General features: G+C 41.2%; 2 protein-coding genes across 3 annotated transcripts; both read left to right on the forward strand.

Annotated features, from left to right (window-relative positions):
• On the forward strand, positions 1-4,073 carry tyw3 (tRNA-yW synthesizing protein 3 homolog (S. cerevisiae)). Of its 2 annotated transcripts, XR_003833977.1 has the most exons (7): positions 1-342; positions 516-596; positions 695-793; positions 2,107-2,178; positions 2,352-2,485; positions 2,633-3,280; positions 3,404-4,073. XR_003833977.1 is itself a non-coding variant. In XM_029454311.1 (6 exons), the coding sequence occupies exons 1-6, from the start codon at positions 175-177 to the stop codon at positions 2,868-2,870; spliced, it is 792 nt and encodes a 263-aa protein (XP_029310171.1). In that variant the 5' UTR covers positions 1-174; the 3' UTR covers positions 2,871-4,073. The 2 variants fall into 2 exon arrangements, 1 of the variants encoding a protein (XP_029310171.1); XM_029454311.1 differs by having other exon boundaries at positions 2,633-4,073.
• Positions 4,074-6,129: 2,056 nt separating this feature from the next.
• LOC115022442 (phospholipid phosphatase-related protein type 5-like) lies at positions 6,130-18,876 on the forward strand. Its single transcript, XM_029453418.1, has 6 exons — positions 6,130-6,333; positions 13,029-13,161; positions 14,145-14,395; positions 14,514-14,759; positions 17,401-17,541; positions 18,805-18,876. The coding sequence occupies exons 1-6, from the start codon at positions 6,130-6,132 to the stop codon at positions 18,874-18,876; spliced, it is 1,047 nt and encodes a 348-aa protein (XP_029309278.1).
• The last annotated feature ends 1,148 nt before the right edge of the window (positions 18,877-20,024 follow it).

Below are 20,024 nucleotides of genomic sequence, written 5' to 3' on the forward strand. Positions count from 1 at the left end.
TTTACTGTAGAAGAAGAAACAACCGAGTGGGATCAACTAATTTATATTCTATATATTAAAGTAGGGCATGGGTTAAAGATGCGTTTCAAAGTGTGTCTGCTTGTGTCAATAAGGTCCTGAGCTGTCGAGGTTAGTGGCGCTGTAACGCCTGTAGCCACATTACACGAGCAAGCTATGGAGAAAAGGTTCAGTCAGTGGAAGAAGCAGTGTGTGAGCAAGCTGGACCAGAGTAAGAAGGGCAGTGTGGATGAGGACATCACACATGTAGTGTCTCTGCTCAACGGCTGTGAGGAGTACTTCACCACCAGCTCCTGCTCCGGGAGGATCATCCTCATCGACGGGGTGAGAGGCGGAGGCTAACTCAGGCTAACTAGCTAACAAGCTGCTAGCGTCAGGAAAACGTTATTCCTTTGGCATGAGACATGCGTACCTATTTGAAATGATTCAATGTTATGACTGTTAGATTCCCAGCATTGTGTTAGTGTGGTTATTAAAGTGTTGTGTCTTCCCGCCAGGCTCCAGAGAGCAGTGAAGTTCACAAACGGAACTGTGTTTGGCTGTTTGTCTCGCACCACAAATGCAAATCTGATGAGCTGGTGAGACACTTTTTAATAGACTCCTGCTCAGCACTTCTGACATATATCTAATATTGTGTATTTAATATTACCGAGAGTCCACTGTGTGTGCTCCTCAGGTGGCTGCTCTGGCCAGCTCCAGTGGAGATGTAGTGATGAAGTTTGAGCCCTTTGTGCTCCATGTACAGTGCAGGCGGCTGGAGGACGCACAGCTGCTGGTGAGACTGACACTGTGTGTGTCTGTGTGTAAGAACCATCACAGTGTTGGTTTACATACAACACTGATGCTGTGAATGAAGATCTGCTCTTTTACTGCTTATTATAGAAAGCAATGACTGTCATACTACTGTAATTATTGAAAGTGCTGCAGATGTCCTATTCATTTGTATGATCGTTGATTCTTACTAATTAATGCCAGTGATTTTTACAGGTACCATACTCTATGTCTTAAGATTGATTTCCTTCCTTCCAGTGAGCCTCTGCTCTCTATTGGTTTCAGTCAGCGGGAATGGGATTGTTCCGGTATGGAGAAGTGGCTGATGGTATGCCACTCTTAGTCCAATGTCATATTCCCATTCTTAGTGGTATGCCACTATCATTATTTAAATGTTGCTGCTTTTCTACTGGCACTGGAAAACCACAGCATGTTCCACTCCCCACAGAGGTAACTTCAGGGTTTCAGTCCTACGACTGTGCTTCACTTCTTACTGGGGTAGATCACCATGGTAACTCATGCTGCACACCTAACCTGCTCCGGAGCAGTTTATGTTACTCTTGCCTCTGATTGCCTAGTGATATCATATTATATCTATTTATTTACACATTCATGCAGTCAGAGATTTTATACCAGCTGTCCTTCCTGCATGTGTCAGTTTAAACTGTTACTTTTAGCTCGATTATGTGTTTAACTTTTTCGTATTTGTCTGATATTATAGTTTACTCTTAATTTGTGAAATATGATGCTCTGATGACAGCACACTTGTTCCTGTTTATGATTGTCATACGCTGCTAACCCCGCCCCTTTAATGTGAAGGCTCATCGTCAGGCTGAGAAACCCTGGGTACACTTAGTGAGGTGACGACCACCGTCGTAGGACAGTTTAGCGGGATGGCGGGGGTTAGTGAAGCTAAGATATGATGAACTCGCTTCATAGTGCAGGCCTCAGGAGCTGATGGAGTACCTATCTCTATCTAGTGCTAAGTTTGTTTCTTAGTGTACGTAGAAGGAAGGAAACCAAACTAAAAGTTCCTGTACACGCTGAGAAATGCATTATCAATTTGTAGTTAAAGCCTCAAACTGTGATCGATGTACAGGTGAATTTACACTTCACTGTCACGATCAACATGGAGGACAGTCTGCATTCCAGTGCACCAACTAAACACTTAACACTGTGGATTAGGTTTCTGTTCAGACATAAGTGTCGTGGGAGATTGTGTTGCTCGATTGTCTCATTAGACTTTGGTATGGGGCCATTTTTCAGTATAGTGCTATTATATTATTTTAAATAAAGTGAGTCTTGTCTCTCCTCTAGCACTCAGTGGCCATCAACTCAGGCTTCAGGAACTCTGGCCTCACTGTCAGCAAGACAGGAAAAATCATCACGGTAGGCTTTGTGACATCAATGACATTTCCAGGATTGTACCATCAGATTCCTTTGAATATTAGTAAATTGACCTTTGGACAATCCAGGCAGTAGAAATGTCCCTCTGCTTTGCCGTATGAGTTGCTTGCATGTAAAAGGAGTTATCATGTCCTTGCTGTATTTTGTCCCTCCAGGCCGTCCGCAGCACCCACGGCCTGGAGGCTCCTCTCAGCCATGAAGGGAAGCTCCTGGTTCCTCATGAATACATCCATTTCCTGAGTCAGACAGCCAATCGGAAGATGGAGGAGAACCTCCGACGCATCCACAGGTCAGTCTGCTGATCGGCTCCCTCCTATCCAGGCCCACAACACAAATCACAAGCTTATTACTAGTTCTATTCATCAGAATTTAATTGAAATCTGCTACAGGGAAATCTCATTCATGCGTTCATGTATTTGTGTTTGCTTATCTCCAGGTTCTACCAGAACCTCCTGTCAGCCCTGCCTATAGAGAAACTCCAAATCTCAGATCCTCCCATCTCACATGGAGCACAAGAGACCCCTCACAGACTGGAGACAGAGGAGGAACAGGAGAAGAAGAAAACCAGTGTGTATGAACGGAGGCGGAAGAGAGAACTACACCATCAGACTGACTCTTTCCATGGTGACGGGTCTGTACCAGAGCTGGACGACTGTCTGGATCTGTTCACATGAGGTGTACATATGAAATATATCACTGACTGTAACACATTGTTTGTTTCATTGGAGAGAGCTGGGGCCTGGATCACCATGGTAACCTACACTGCAGCGCAGTCAGTAGTAAACAGCCTGAGAGATGAGCTTGCTCACTTCTACACACTCCCAATAACATGACAAACTATAAAACCCTGATGATGATTTATTCATTGTAGTTACAAAGCAGTAAATGGGCTTCTGTGGCTCAGACTCATGATGCTGGATGCTAACAAGATAGTCTGTTTATCTCTCCCTAGGGTTTCAGAATGGTGTTGTGCTGCTGTCAGGCCTGTCTGTCTTAAGGCTTAAAGGGAACCAACATAAACATGTAATGTCTTTATTCTACTGCCATAACGCTGTGCACTCAACATGTACGTCATAATGACAAGGTAAAGCAAAAATGCAGATTCTCATTTATAATGTAGACCAAATTAAAGTATCATGTGTTATCATGGAACATGTATCATCATAACGAACGGTTTGGAAAACGCTCTATTTGTCTTTTGGAACAGAGCACTACAACACTACTGCATCAGACAGAACATTAGCTGCAGACTGTCAAAGATACCTAAAATGAAGATCCGGTCGCAGGAAAATCAGACTTAGGCTAACCCTAGGATAGGGTGGTGATGGCCTCGTGGTCTAGTAGTACGGCTTCCAAACAGAACACCAGATGGTTGTGAGTTCAACACCAGGGCTGCCACCATTGTGCCCCTGAGCAAGGTACTTAACCCTGAGTTGCTCCAGGGAGACTGTCCCTGTACTTAGTTCACTGTAAGTCTCTCTGGATAAGAGCGTCTGCTGAATGACCTGTAATGTAATGTAACGTAATGTAATGTAATGTAACCCAGCAACAGGACTGTGGTTCCATCATCCTGGCTCCAGATGCACTCGGCTGGCAGACACAGGACAGAGTGGAGGACTCTGTGTTTTGACTCAAACGTCAAAAGTTGATGGACAATGTTTCCCTGACATTTTTAAAGATTAACACGCCGTCTTATTATCTGCACAGAGAATTGTTTTTGTTGTTGCTGTTTACATTCCTCCTGCTGCAAATTTTTAAAAAATGCACTACTGTTGGCTCTTAATGTTTTCTTGTGTACCATTATGGACTGAGCTACAACTGCATTTTGTTGTGTAACCCTGTGTTGCAGAATGACAATAAAGGATCCTTGAATCAAATTAACTCATTCACAATTCCAAACATGTTTATACTCCCTCATGTGAACAATCATCTCTGTAACTGGAAGGTCCTCAGATCCAGTGAGGCTTGATGACACTCGATGAAATAGTAAATAGACTAAAATAAGATTAAATCTTGCATGACTTGTATTGGCAAATCAACTGAATCTGACGATAATGACATTATTTAATGTGACTGAAGCTAATACTCAATATTATTTTGATGAATGATTAAGATGGAAACTAAATTACAATCAGGTGCCATACTTCACACTGAGCAGTACAGCCAGGTGTCGGGGCTCATGTGCACAACATATGAGAGGGCAGCGGATAAAGACAGGTCTCATAACCTGTGGGACAATAAATCTACTGATCACCGAGCTGGGAAACTACACAGACATCATGGTCATGGTACAAGATGGCACCAGTGACAGACATCAAGAGGAGAGACATACTGATCAGAGACAAACACAAACCCTGCTTTATGATGCCGACAATGTTCAGTTTGTTGACACTGCGGTGGAGAGGTTTCTAATATATAACCTTATCATGTTTATAAATCATGTAAACACTATAAACTCACTATAATGTAGACTCAACTAGTACCTCCATAATCAACATGTGAGCTTCATAAAGATACATGTTTAGCAGGGCTGTTGTATTGTACAGGTGTACCTAATAAAGTGGCCACTGATTGAGACACTAATTATGTTCCAACTGATTCACATGAATGAATATAAATGTGTGTAATATCCACATGTGTTACTGTTGTTTCAGAAAGAGGAGAACATCAGTCAGAAACACATTAGTGATACCTGGGCAAAGGTGAAACAACATATTTTCTTTTGTATCCATATGTAAAGGTTTGAAATCAGTGCTGCTAGTGTGTAAGTATACAGGGCAGCAGGGCTGCTGATAGACTTCCTGTGGGCCTCTGCACACAGTTCTTTGCAGACAGATAGTTTATATTATGAACACAATGTTTCACATTACCACTGGAGGGCAGCAGAGCTTATTGCATGAGAACTTTCTCACTGTGTTTATTTTGTCTGTAGTGGCGTTCACTGGGATTGATTTGACCTCTTGTATTAAAATGACAAATGAATGTCAGAAATATAATTTCTACCCATCTAGTGGCCATTTTTTAAATATTAATTTTTCAGGGATAATGTCATGGCCAGTTCAACTGTTTAGTTTGGCGGTGGACCCCCAGTTTCCCCCTCCCACCTCCACCCAGCCTGCAAGTCCCCATCAAGTCCAGACTACACATGACAGGGAACTGTAAACTAATGCTGGAGTGTAAGGTTTGTAACACATGTACAATTAAACAGATCATTCAAAAACTATTTCCATGCAGAGAACAGTCTCCTGGTTGTTAATCCAGCCTTGTACTTTCATCATGTTGTCTTGTGTCTGCTCTGTTAAATAGGCAACTGCCTGCCAACACAAAACAAATCCATTAACGCAGCTTTAATAATGTAAAACCCTTGTTTTAATGATTTTTTATTCTACCATTTAAGAAAAAATATCCAACCTTTAAGGTCAGTCTGCCTCCACTTTCTCTAATTCACCAATTCTGCCTTGTACTGATGTGAGTTTGTGTTCAGTAGACTGCAAGCTGCTCTTTAGAGATTGTTCAGTGAAACAGAATGTGTCCCTGCATCTCTGCAGTCCGACGATTCAGAGAGTTCACAGAGCGGAAGGACAAGGTTACGTTCACAAAAAAGATGAAGAAGAACAACTTTGTCCGTCTCTGAGGGGCAAATCATCATCATCACCATCACCATCATCATCACCATCACCATCATCGTCGTCATCCTCTGTGGTTTGATATTTGCACTGGAGAATTCTTCAAGAATTCAGATGGATTCTAAAGCTTTATTTATGGTGGGTGACATTAAGAAGAAGTATTCACCATGGTGACACAAACCAGAAATTGGTAGTAGTTATAAGTTGGATTTTTCGTCATCGTGGTAACAGTACCCAGGACCTCTTACGACTAAATTCCTACTCGCCCTGGTAAAAGTCCCCAGGACTGTTGGAGACTGAGGTCACCATGCTGTACTTCCAGGTGGTGATTCTGGCAGCTACAGCGATGCTGGTTTACTACTGTGAGTTCACTGACACCTTCAGCCCGGCACAGCAGGGCTTCATGTGCAGAGACCCGACCTTAACTAAACCAGACCCTGGACCTGAACAGGACAGTCGCCTGCAGCCTGTGATACTGTACTCTGTGGTGGGGGGACTGCCTGTTGTACTGGTGAGTAACTGTGATTTAAACACAATCAACTGAAGGTTGTGAGGGAGATAATGATGCTACTGAGTGATACATGCTACAGGGGAAATGTTTTTCACATTCACATTCCATCCTGTTGTCATACATTAAAGATGAATTGAACTACTAACTTCCTTCAAGTGTGTTGACTGTGCTCCAATACTATGGTTTACCTTCCTACAACATTCATAGATTGCTTGATGCCCCTTAATTTGATGTAGCATCTCATGTCCTGCTAATGTGTTTTTAACTAGAAAATGCACCTTTGGAAATACACAGTGTCTGTAATTTAGCTAACTCAAAGCCTGCCGTGTTTATCTGCTTTTCTTTTCCTTAGAAAATATAAGTAAACTCGTGTTATTGGGGGAGGTCTTGCTTTGCGTGCTGAGTAACAACATGGGTATGAAGTGAATCAAATGACTTATGGTGGAATATTTTGTTTTGTTTAGTGATTTATTCTTTGCTGTAGTAGCAAAGATGTAACCAGTGGAAACACTGTCACACCTATTCATTTCAAATTCAAATGAAATTTATTTGTATAGCCCAATATCACAAATTATACATTTGTCTCAGTGTGCTTTACAGACTGTACAGGTTACGACATCCTCTGTCCTTAGACCCTCTGTCCTTAGACCCTCGCATCGCACAAGGAAAAACTTCCTAAAAAGAAACCCCAAAATTAAAGGGGAAAAAATGGAAGAAACCTCAGGGAGAGCAACTGAGGAGGGATCCCTCTCCCAGGACGGACAGACGTGCAATAGATGTCGTGTGTACAGGATAAACAACATAGTACAAATACAACATTTGACAGAAATTATGTTGTGTTGGAAAAAAAAGAAATAGAAAGTATGGATGAATCCAGGAAAACGTCAATAAGGCTTCCCGGTGTCCAGCAGGACCAGGTCAGCAGGTGCTGTCACGATTCATGATCCTGACGTAAACTTTATCAGTGGCACCCTGTCACATGAGAGACAGACACTCCGGGGATGATACCCCGGATGGTGAGTTAGTAACATACATTTACATAAATGCATACAGATAGAGAGGGAGAAGAAGAGAGGGAGGGGGGGAGAGAGGAAGAGAAGGAAGAGAGCAGGGAGGTGTCCCCCGGCAGTCTAAGCCTATAGCAGCATAACTAGGGGCTGATCCAGGGCAAACCTGAGCCAGAACCTAACTATAAGCTTTATCAAAAAGGAAAGTCTTTAGCCTACTCTTAAATGTGGAGAGTGTGTCTGCCTCCCGAACACAAACTGGAAGCTGGTTCCACTGGAGAGGAGCTTGATAGCTGAAGGCTCTGGCTCCCATTGTACTCTTAGAGACTCTAGGAACCACAAGTAACCCTGCAGTCTGGGAGCGTAATGCTCTAGTTGGTTTATAAGGTACTATGAGATCTTTAAGATATGCTGGAGCCTGACCATTAATTGATTTGTAAGTCAGGAGAAGGATTTTGAATTCTATTCTGTATTTTAACGGGAGCCAGTGCAGTGCAGCTAATACAGGAGTAATATGATCCCGTTTCCTTGTTCTAGTCAATACACGTGTCGCTGCATTTTGGATCAACTGAAGAGTCTTAAGCGACTTTTTGGGACAACCTGATAACAATGAGTTGCAGTAATCCAGCCTTGAAGTAACAAATGCATGGACTAGTTTTTCTGCATCATTTTGAGACAGGATGTGTCTTATTTTTGCAATGTTACGTAGATGAAAGAAGGCAGTCCTTGAGATTTGTTTTATGTGGGAGTTAAACGACAGATCTTGATCAAAGATGACGCCAAGATTCCTTACAGTGGTGCTGGAGGCCAAGTTAATGCCATCCAGAGCTTCTATGTCATTAGAAAATCCGTTTCGGAGGCGTTTAGGGCCAAGTATAATAACTTCAGTTTTGTCTGTGTTTAACATCAAAAAGTTGCTAGACATCCAAGTTTTTATGTCCTTAAGGCATGCTTGAAGTTTAGCCAATTGATTGGTTTCATCTGGTTTAATTGATAGATATAATTGGGTATCATCCGCATAACAATGAAAGTTTATAGAGTGGTTCCTTATAATATTGCCCAAAGGAAGCATATATAAGGTGAATAGAATTGGTCCAAGTACAGAACCCTGCGGAACTCCAAGACTGACTTTGGCTGTCATGGAGGATTTATCGTTAACAAGTACAAATTGAGATCACTCAGATAAATAGGACTTGAACCAGCTTAGTGCGGTTCCTTTTATGCCAACACAATGTTCCAGTCTCTGTAGTAGAATGTCATGATCAACAGTGTCGAAAGCAGCACTGAGGTCTAACAAGACAAGAACAGAGACAAGTCCTTTGTCTGATGCCAATAGAAGGTCATTGGTAACTTTCACCAGTGCCGTCTCTGTGCTATGATGAACTCTAAATCCAGATTGAAAAACCTCAAATAAACTATTATTATGTAAAAAGTCACACAACTATTTTGCTGACTGCTTTCTCAAGGATTTTAGCGAGAAAGGGTAGGTTAGATATCGGCCTATAGTTGGCTAAAACCTCTGGATCAAGACCAGGCTTTTTAAGAAGTGGTTTTATTACAGCTACTTTAAAGGATTTTGGTACGTAGCCAGATAATAGAGACAGGTTGATCATATTTAATAACGAAGTGTTAATTAAGGGTAAAACTTCTTTAAACAGTTTAGTTGGAATCGGGTCTAAAAGACAGGTTGATGGTTTAGACGATGAGATTGTTGAAGTTAGTTGGTTAAGGTTGATTGGAGTAAAACAGTCTAGATATATTTCAGGAGTTACAGATGTTTTTAAAATTCCAACAGTTGAAGTTAAGTCATTACCAATTGAGGTCAGGAGGAGATTAATTTTGTCTCTAATAATTATAATTTTATCGTTAAAGAAACTCATGAAGTCGTCACTACTGAGAGATATAGGAACAGAAGGCTCTGTAGAGCTGTGGCTCTCTGTCAGCCTGGCTACAGTGCTGAAAAGAAACCTGGTGTTGTTCTTATTTTCTTCTATTAAGGAAGAGTAATAAGCTGCTCTGGCATTACGGAGAGCCTTCTTATACGTTTTAAGATGATCTAACCAGACTAAACGAGATTCTTCCAATTTAGTGGAACGCCATTTACTTTCAAGATTTCTCGACTTTTGTTTTAGTTTGCGGATTTGTAAATTAAGCCATGGAGCTTTCTTTTTCTGTTTTATGATCTTCTTCTTTAGAGGAGCGACAGAGTCGAGTGTTATTCGCAGTGAGGCTGCAGCGCTATCAACAAGATTATTAATTTGGGAGGGACTAAAGTTAGCATTGGAGTCCTCTGTTATATTGAGATTGAGTCCTGGTATTGAATTAAGTGCTGATGGAATCACTTCCTTAAATTTAGTCACAGCACTTTCAGATAAACAACTGGCTTGTAGTCCAGTAACAGGACTTCAAAAATTATTAAAAAATGGTCTGATAAAAGAGGATTATGTGGACACACTAATAAACTTTCAATTTCAACACCATATCCCAGAACAAGGTCCAGAGTGTGGTTTAAACAGTGAGTTGGTTCATGTACATTTTGACTGAACCCAATTGAATCTAATATTGAGATAAATGCATTATTAAGGCTGTCACTATCAACATCCACATGAATATTAAAGTCACCTACAATAATTACTTTATCTGTTTTAAGGACTAAATTTGATAAAAATTCTGAGAATTCAGATAGAAATTCAGAATACGGACCAGGAGGGCGGTACACAGTAACAAATAAAACTGGCTTTATTGTTTTCCATGTTGGGTTTGAGAGCGTAAGAACAAGGCTTTCAAAAGAGTTATAGTTTAGTTTAGGCTTAGGATTGATCAAGAGGTTTGAGTCAAATATGGCCGCAACTCCACCTCCTCGGCCAGTACCTCGAGGAATGTGAGTATTAATATGACCAGGTGGAGTAGATTCATTTAGACTGACATATTCTTCATGTCTCAGCCAGGTTTCAGTGAGACAAAATAAATCAATCTTATTATCTGATATTAAATCATTTACCAATCCAGCTTTCGTTGATAAAGATCTGATGTTTAAGAGCCCACATTTAATTTTTCGATTTAGTTGTACTTTTGCAGCGGTGGTGTTTATTTTAATTAGGTTTTCATGTATAACTCCTCTTCTGTTAACCATAGACTTGATTAGTTTCAGTGGTCGTGGGGCAGACACAGTCACTATGGGGATTTGAGTGGGTGACTGCCCGGAAAGAAGCACAGAGAAGTGTGTACGACTGCAACTCTTTGTCCTGGTCTCAACTCTGGGTTGTCATGGATTAGGTCCACTAATAGACTGTGTAATATTATTGGATATGAGATCTGCTCCAGCCAAAGTAGGATGGATGCCGTCACTCCTAATCAGACCAGGTCTTCCCCAGAAAGTCCGCCAATTGTCTACGAAGCCCACATCATTATCTGGACACCACCGTGAGAGCCAGCGACGGAATGATGACATGCGGCTAAACATGTCATCATTCAAAAGATTTGGCAGAGGACCAGAGAAAACTACGGAGTCCGACATTGTTTTGGCAAATGTACACACCGACTCCACATTAACTTTAGTACACTCCGATTGACGCAATCGCGTGTCATTACCGCCGACGTGAATAACAATCTTACTGTATTTACGTTTAGCCTTAGCCAGCAGTTTCAAATGTGCTTCTATGTCGCCCGCTCTGGCCCCCGGAATGCACGTGACTGCCGTCGCTGGTGTCTCAAAATGAACGTATCTCAAAATTGAGCTACCGATAACCAGAGTTAGCTTCTCAGCTGGTGTGTCACTGAGTGGGGAGAATCTGTTAGAAACAGCAAGCGGTTGGTGGTGAACCGTGGGCTTCTGATAACACTTCTTTCGGACAGTCACCCAGTCTCCCGGCTGCTCGGGTCCCGCCGGGGGACGGCTAACAGGAGATACCACTGGTCGGCCCGCACCGACTATAGGGGGCTTGCTAACAGCTACACTTGCTAACCGCTGACTAGCCATAGTGCGGAGCCGCTCATCTATCCTTCTAAAACTCGCCTCCAACCCTGCGTATAAACTACATTTAATACACGTACCATTATCACTAAAGGAGGCCGAGCAATAGCTAAACATGAAACACACCGAGCAGGAGAGAGCAGAAGAGGGAGATGCCATCGCTAGCTGCCGAGCTGCAGCAGCTAACGTTAGCAGAGCCGAACGGAGCGTAAAGAATTGAGGATTTAGCGAGAGTCGCTAAGAGAAGGAGGATAAGGAGAGAGTTGTAAGTGCTTAGGAAGTACAAGTATAGTTTTAGATAGATGACAGGTAATTAGCCGATGTGATCAAGAATATAACAACATTAACTGGGTCAAGCTGGAGCTGCCGAAGTATTCTACCAGCAACACAGAAACATTAACAACCGGAAATGACGCGCTTACCGTAACCACGTAACCCTTTTTACCCATTTTAAAACCACCCAATGGTGTAACACCATTACTCACTCAATGACAGACTTTCACATTTATAGTGCTGGCCTCATGGATTTATAAAGAGAACTGGATACAGCGTGTCCATGTTCATTCAAAAAGTTTGTCTACCGGGTATAAAATTAAATTATATTATACCCGGATCATCTGCCTCCATGGTGTTATGATCTTGGTTTCTGTTTCCTGTATTATTTTGAAATGTTCCCTTCCCCTTGTGTCATGTCTGGTATTAGTTCCTGCCCTTGTGTTTTCTGCCTTTCTCCCCAGGTGTGTCTTGTTCCCTTCATTAGTTTCCTCCTGTGTATTTGCCTTTCTCTCCTAGCTGTGTCTCGTTCCCTCGTTTAGTGTCTGTGTGTATATATCCCTGTCTGTCCCAGTGTTCCTTGTGAGTTCGTCATCTAAGTGTCACCCCTGTTGTTGATGGCTCCTCGTGCTCCTCGTGCTCCTCGTGCTCCTCGTGGTTTGTGTTTTATTTGTTGCTTTGTTTTTACTAGCTTTTTTATAAAATAAAGTTATTTTTGTTAGAACCTTGTCCAGTGTACTGCATTTGGGTCCTCACCTTTTCCCCACCGTGACACATGGGGCCCATAAAGCAAGCGCAGCAGCGTTTCCTTTAACCCTGTCTCCTAGCTGCTCTCTTCAGCACCTAGTGATTTATAAACGGGCATTATAGTGTTGTACTGGGAAGGGGATTTACCTAAAAAATATTATATTTACAGACATCTCTTTTACCAATGGTCAAAGTCTATGCGAAAGACGGACCTAGAAGTTGTAATTCCAAGGTTTAGCCACTATGTCTAATTGGCTATTTCGGCTTTGTGAAGGTCCAGCCTAAAGAAAGTGTACATACATAAGCTTTCTGACATGGGTGGAAAGTCCAAACAGAAGTAACAAAGTCAACACTTAAACAGGGATGCAGATACTGGTAATGGTACAGGTTCCAGGGTTCAGGGTTCAGGGTTTAGGGTTCAGGTAACAAAGGCTTGAAAGGATAAGATGCAACGCATCAATGACAATCTGGCAACAGACTGGGGAAAGGGGTTTGTGTATGTACTGACAGGTCAGGAATGGGAATGGGAATGGTGTTAAAGGGTTAGTGCAGGGCAGGAGGCTTCATGTGGGAGTCAGGTGATGGGACAGATGGGAGAGTGAGGGCATCTGGTGAGCAGGTAGAGAGGGGAAATGAAATTTCCTGAGGAAGTGGGAATGTGGCTGAATGTAATCTTCTTTCTTTGTGTTTCTCAGATTTCAGGTGTCGAGCTTGTTATCTTCCTCCTTCAATACAACTCAGACAACCTGTACGACCAAGAGAAGGTTGTTGTCATGGGTGACTGTTGCTACGTGAACCCTATGGTGCGCAGGACCTTCCGTTTCCTTGGTAATCTAATTATAAATATTGCACTAAAATAACTAAAACCTACACTGACATTTAGCTTCTGTGGTTTAATCAAATGTTATTCATACTAAATACAATTGTTTATCATCAATCAGTCATTGAGTGGTGATAGTCTCATTACATTACAGTTAATTTAGCTGACGCTTTTGTCCAAAGCGACTTGCAATAAAAGTATCATCTGTCTCTACTGATGTAGGCAGGTCAGGTTTTACTTTATGGGTAAAAAACTTCAAATCCAGCATCTCCCAGGTGTTCTGTCTTTATACAAGATAAAACACTTTATGACGAGATACCTTCTTTGTTATAAGCTAGCAGGGCGCCCCAACATCATGTCATGATAACCATATCGTGACTTGAAGAGTTCAGTCAAGTGGTCAGTTGACTTTAGTTTCAAATGACTTTAGTTTATAAAATTACAAAAAGATGATGGTTTTGTTGCATAGGAACATATTCTGGTTAGAACACAATACTAATTACAAGAGTAGTTATGAGCAGTGTCAAACATGTTTGTTTGATCTGGGATGCTTGATCATCTTCTTGATGTAACATTATGATGCTGTGACCAGTTCATGTTCACTACAGTATGTGTGCATGGTGGGGTTGGTAACACGTCATAAGAGAGCACTTTGACATCCTAACCTCCTTATATCAAGATATTTATCAGATTAACACTGTCAGGTCTGTTATCACTGCTAATGTTGCTTACACTGATCCTGCTGTTAGCGCAGTTTGTTGCTAGCCGCTGTGTGTGAGAAACGTGTGGAGGCAATCCCTCTGCTCTGAATTCCTTATTGAGCACCTTTAAGTAAAGGATCTGAATACTTCCTCCACCACTGTGTGGACATGAATCTTTTATTTCAGCTAAAGCTTTAATGTGCTGTCTTACTATGTGAATGTAACATGATATGGCAACATGCTGCATACAAATGTAATCATCTAATCTGTATCTGTATGTTTCTCTGTAGGTGTGTATGTCTTCGGTCTGTTTACAACAGACATCTTTGTCAACGCAGGTCAGCTGGTCACAGGAAGTCTGGCTCCTCACTTCCTGTCTGTTTGTCTGCCAAATTACACTGCCCTCGGCTGCCTGGACACGGCCCTCTTTGTCAGCCAATCAGATGCTTGTACTGGTGAGCCTGATGACATCATGAGAGCCAGGAAGACTTTCCCATCTAAAGAGGCTGCCCTGAGCGTGTATACAGCTGTTTACCTGGCAGTGAGTGGCTATGTTTATGTGTGCAGAGGCCAGCAGTTTATCTCCACTATAAGCCTTACCGTATAGTACAGCACTGGTTCTGAACAGTGTCACAGAATAAAATACGTGTCCTTTCCAGATGTACATCATGTCCTGTGTCGGATCCAAAGGAGGTCGTCTGACCGGCCCCCTCCTCAGCCTCTCCTTGGTCAGTCTGGCTGTGCTAACAGGCATCAACAGAGTGGCCGAGTACCGAAACCACTGGAGCGATGTCATTGCAGGACAAGCCATCGGGGGAGCTATCGCTGTCTTTCTGGTCCATTATTATTCCTCTAACTCAGGGGTCTTCAATGTTTCTCAGGCCCCCAAGGACCTCCAAACTGGTGTAGCGTGGTGCAGGGACCCCCTACTGCAGGGGTCGGGAACCTTTATGGCTGGGAGAGCCATAAAAGCCAAATATCTTTTTATGTATTTCCTTGAGAGCCATATATTTAATAAATTTGAATGCAACTTTATGCATGCATTTTTTAAGAATAACACTTCTCCGAGTACTAATAGCGGTATCAGTGTTTCATTGAACACGTGCTCTTTTATTAAATAAACTAAATGCTTACGTTATGTATCTCATTTATGAGCACGTTTCAGTTTACTGCACGGGTGTCAAACTCAAGGCAATTATTTCCGACCCGCGAGAAAATATATGTCTGTCATAACTGGCCCGCCGGTTTTGGTAATTAAATCAATGCATGGCACAACCATTCGAGGAAAAATCTAAATATGTGAATGAAATGAAAGTTTTTGGAAAGCAAAGGGAAACACACCACAGATCTCTGGGACGATGTGAGCTGGCCTGTTTGTGCGACATAACGAAGCATCTCACTGTTAAACCTGCAGCTTCAGGGCCGTGTGATCACGGACATGTATCATGACGAGCTGCCTGTGAGAGACTCTGATGCAGAAGGAAACTTTGGTCACTGCGTGTTTCCAAACACTGACAAACATCTCCACCGCTGTGTTCCCGACAGCATTATGCTGACGCACTGAGAGCATTTGCCGACTTTGCTGCTCAGATATTTTAATTGAACTGCTCAGCAATCCGTCTGCAGTTGACTTAAATATGTTCCATATCTTTTTGCACTTTATGTGTACCCTGTTCAATAAATGTGGACCGTGTTTGGCCCTCGACGTAGTCCCAGTTTTTAATGTTGGCCCTCTCTGTGATTGAGTTTGACCCCCCCCCCCGGTCTACTGCTTGCTTTGCGCAGTTTCTCCTCTGCTCGGTTTCGCGACGGGCGGGGCTCCGCCCCCTACGCACACACGTGTGAACACACCTTCACCTGCAGCCAGAGACAGAGCGGAGGAAAGAGAGGGGAGAACTAAAAACAGATCTGCTGCTAAATGTTTTACTTTAAAATGACACAATATAATTATTTATTACCTATTAATCATGTTAAATGTCAGCTCAAAATTGTCTGCGAGCCATATTGCGTTATCGAAAGAGCCATATATGGCTCGCGAGCCATAGGTTCCCGATCCCTGCCCTACTGTATATATTGTCCCCCTGTCACGCGGACCTCTTCAAGCCTCTTCGATATAATATATACAGTAGGGGTCCCTGCTCCACGCTACACCAGTTCGGGGCTCCTTGGCCTGAAAAACGTTGAAGACTCCTTCTCTAACTGATATCTACATACATACATTACACCAATCTAATGACACTGACATTCACTGGTTCATTGTATGTTCAGGATTATTATTGATAGGCAACTTCACTGTTATGATCAATCTCACAGTTCACTTGTTTGCTTTCACCTTTTCACTAAGTCCATAAGTAAGTATGTAAGTTGTACATCTGTCTGTAATGAGAAGCCACTCAGTTCAGATTACACAGTGTCCTCTAATACTGTGCAGACAACAGACAGCTCAATCTCAAGGCATTGTTGGCATCCCTCACCAAACCCTTAACCAGAGCCAACTATCTCTTTTACCAAAACATAACCTTCTCACTGTTTGCCTTAAACCCCCTCACAGCCAGAGTCGACCACACGTGTATTTTCATTGACATTGACATTGCCTGCGTGAGTGTGTACAGACTGTGTTTAAGGACAACTCCCTCACTCTCCCTGGGGGACAATTTCCACTGTAGAGCTCCATCCCAACTTCACCTGTCTAATTAGCCAGAGTAATTAATCTGAGGGCTATACAGCCTCGTCTCACTCCCAGGGCGTCAAATATTGACTCTTGTGCAGTCGGTGTCCTGATACCGACTGCTTAGTGTTAGAGGGGGGGTGGATGTGGTGGTCTGACGGTCAGTCAACATGTGTCAGGCTCAACTCCTATTTCCTTATTCTAGGCTTAGCATTCAGTACATTCAACTGTAGTATGTTAGCTTCATCTGTAGTTCTACTATAGAACAGCCCATTCACAGAAATGCATTGATACCAATGCTATAATATTGTATATAAAAAAATCTATCAATTAAATCAATAAATCAGTCAATTAAATCAAAAGTAATCAATAGCAAGTCTTTGTGTAATCTTTGCATTTTCCAATGAGACGGACAGTAAACAAAGATCACCACACCCTGTTACCTCTTTCATTACGATATTGATTTAATGTTACATTTGAAGGTGGTTTTTCAAGCCAACCACTTTTCCCAGAGTCAGGCCGCTGCACATCATCATGTTATTTAGGCTCTCTCCTCCACAGAAAACCGGCCTAATGGACTAAATTGCTGTAGGACACATATGCACACTGCACAAGTTGTTGTTGCTTGAATAAACTTGAATTTTTGTTTTGTGTAAGTGGCGTGCACAAAAAGCTAGGTCACAGAAACAATGTCAACAAAAGTGACATGTTCTCTTTTTCTACTCATCCATAGTATAGCATAATAAGTCCCTTCATACATTTCTTGGTGTTAGGCTTACTCTTTTGTATGACTATAATTGTCTACATATTTTTTGGTCTGGATAAATCATTTGAAATGATTAAAATGACAGTGTACCTTCTATTCTTTCTCTTTCTAGGTAGCGTTTGTGGTTCAGTATTTTAAAAAGAGATCTGAGATTTCTCAGAGTCCCTCAGATGCCGGCACAGCTAACACCGATGAGTCTTCACCCAAAAGAAATTACTCAATGGAAGCCAGTGACAAATACATTGTTCCAGAGGTAAGTTACACGCTACTCTTTAACACATTCAGTGCACGATACATGTGAAAACCAATATGTCCGTACTTGCTGTTTGTCTGAAATGACATGAATTGAAACATACCAAAAGCAAAAACAGTCACACAGTAAAGTGAACGTCATTGTCACAGTGTCTTTACAATTACAACACATCAACAGTTTTCAGAACAACTCAAATAACAAATATTAAATTAAATTTTCTGCATAAATGTACAAATTATATTTTAGAGGCAATTTTTTATTTAAATGTTTTTCTTTTCTGTTACTATAGAGCCCAGGATCCTTCACAGAAGTCACATGACTATAACCCCCCCCCCTCTACGTCACACCTTAGTCTTTTCAAGATGCTTTTTGCAGCCTTTGAACATAAATCAATGGTTACCACATTAATATTGGGTAATTAGTTTAATTGCTGAGAACAAGCGGTCACTACATGGATCTGCTTTTCCATTGTTCTGCTTCATCTGCTGCTTTGTTTTCACAAAACAGGAAGAGGGCACTTTTCAAAGAGTGAAAGCAAAAAAGCAAAATGGTTAATCATAAGTGTGTTATTGATTTTGAAAATAATTTTGGTGTCAGACAAAAACTGCAGTCTCATTTGTTTACTATAATAATACCACGGTGTATTATATGTTGGTGCTATATTATAAATGAAGGTACAGAAGCAACAAACACACACATATTTAAAACAATGTCTAATGCAGGGGTGCCCAAAGTGTGGCCAGCGGGCAAAAGTTGGCCCGCCATAAGGTTTGATTTGGCCCGGCAGATATTTTTATTGCAAAAATTAATAATAATAATATTATTATCAAATCAAATGTATTTATATAGCCCAATATCACAAATGACACATTTGTCTCAGTGGGCTTTACACACTGTACAGACTACAACACCCTATGTCCTGAGTTTCAGTTTTGGCCCTCCAAGGGAAAAAGTTTGGGCACCCCTCGTCTAATGTGACATTTAGTAAAACACTGGACCATGAATTTATATTGAACATCATAGAATATATTTCTATATTATGTGAAATAATGTCATGTGGGTTATTTCTCTGTTAACGGGGACATCTTTAAAATAGAATGCCCTTGCTGTTATCTCAAGATGGTAGTTTAGTTGAATAGTTAATTACTTTTTTTGTAATTTGCATGTCATTTTACGATGAACAAAAACACCTCAGATTACCTCAGTAACTATAAATCTATTCCCAATGTGTTCCCTTACTGTATGATGTGTCTTCCTGTGCAGGTCAAAGCTATCATTGTTGAATATGTGTCCTGCATCACTTCACACTCACAGGCCAGCAAAGAGATTATTTAGTTTTTATACACTTACCGTGTTTTGTCCCTCGTGCAATGCCCCTTACTATTCATCCCACTATTCTAATAAATTCTACTGTGTATCCAAACAGGTTCAGTATTTCACATTTAAATGACTATCCTTACTGATCAAAATGATGTAAATCTGCATTCATCAGCTGGAATGATGTGTTTTGTTTATGTGCTTACTTATTTTATTCTGTGATAAATAAGCTCATATAGAGGTATAATGTGTACAGATGTAAATGTATTTTGTGTCACAGTGAAGTAGGAGCTTGACTCAAGTAAGCTTTCATGACTTTCTGTAAGAGGTTGTGTAAATACAAAAGTGTGTCAGTAGAGATCTACGCTCAGAGCTGCTCTGCTATAGCATAACATTCTTTTTGAAAATGCTTAAATAATAAATAAAAGCAACTTTGACTCTGCTGTCTTTTTTCTAATTTACAAATACATTCATCATGATTTCAGATATAACAACCACCCATAACAAAGAACCCTTCTAATAATAATAATAATAATAATAGTAACAATAACAACAATGTTATAATAATAGTAACAATAACAACAATGTTATAATAATGATAAGCTATAATAATAATGTGTATTAACTATAACCCTAATACTTACACAAATAATCCTCAGGACTGTGCAGCATGCAGAGCCTCCACAGTAGACGAGCAGTCAGGCAGGGTTTGAGCACTAATGATACACTGCTCCCATCTGCTGCTCCCTCACCTTACTGCAGCTGACTGATATATAACACATCATTGAAATATCCCAGCACTATTAGGCATGTGCCAATACAAAAGATGATATCTCAATATAACAACAACTGCCCTTGACTTAAAATGTATTTATAAAACCTATGTTTTTTAAATACATTATTTATTGTAAATAATGTGTAAAGATTTTTATTGGCCATTCCAGTAATAAGTTTATCAAATGACTAGCTTATTCAGACATAAACATGCTGTCCTATTATAAGCCAGTAGCCACTCATTTCGATTTCAAAACATGCAGTTTGATGACATACAGATGTTTCCATAAAGGCAGGTACCAGAACATAATTACGCAATAAAAGCAATCACGTATTGCTAGCTGTTGTTCATACTTGATTGATAGGCTACTAGTAAAGCAGAGCTGCAGCAA

The sequence above is a fragment of the Cottoperca gobio genome, chromosome 17 (genome assembly GCF_900634415.1).
Source record: "Cottoperca gobio chromosome 17, fCotGob3.1, whole genome shotgun sequence".
Taxonomy (NCBI): domain Eukaryota; kingdom Metazoa; phylum Chordata; class Actinopteri; order Perciformes; family Bovichtidae; genus Cottoperca; species Cottoperca gobio.

Coding starts and splice junctions, on each gene's coding strand:
- LOC115022442 (XM_029453418.1), top strand. CDS start 6,130: ATGCTGTACTTCCAGGTGGTGATTCTGGCAGCTACAGCGATGCTGGTT. Junction 14,396..14,513: donor ATACAGCTGTTTACCTGGCA/GTGAGTGGCTAT, acceptor TGTCCTTTCCAG/ATGTACATCATGTCCTGTGT. Junction 14,760..17,400: donor CCAAGGACCTCCAAACTGGT/GTAGCGTGGTGC, acceptor TTCTCTTTCTAG/GTAGCGTTTGTGGTTCAGTA.
- tyw3 (XM_029454311.1), top strand. CDS start 175: ATGGAGAAAAGGTTCAGTCAGTGGAAGAAGCAGTGTGTGAGCAAGCTG. Junction 597..694: donor AATGCAAATCTGATGAGCTG/GTGAGACACTTT, acceptor TGTGCTCCTCAG/GTGGCTGCTCTGGCCAGCTC. Junction 2,179..2,351: donor AGACAGGAAAAATCATCACG/GTAGGCTTTGTG, acceptor TTGTCCCTCCAG/GCCGTCCGCAGCACCCACGG.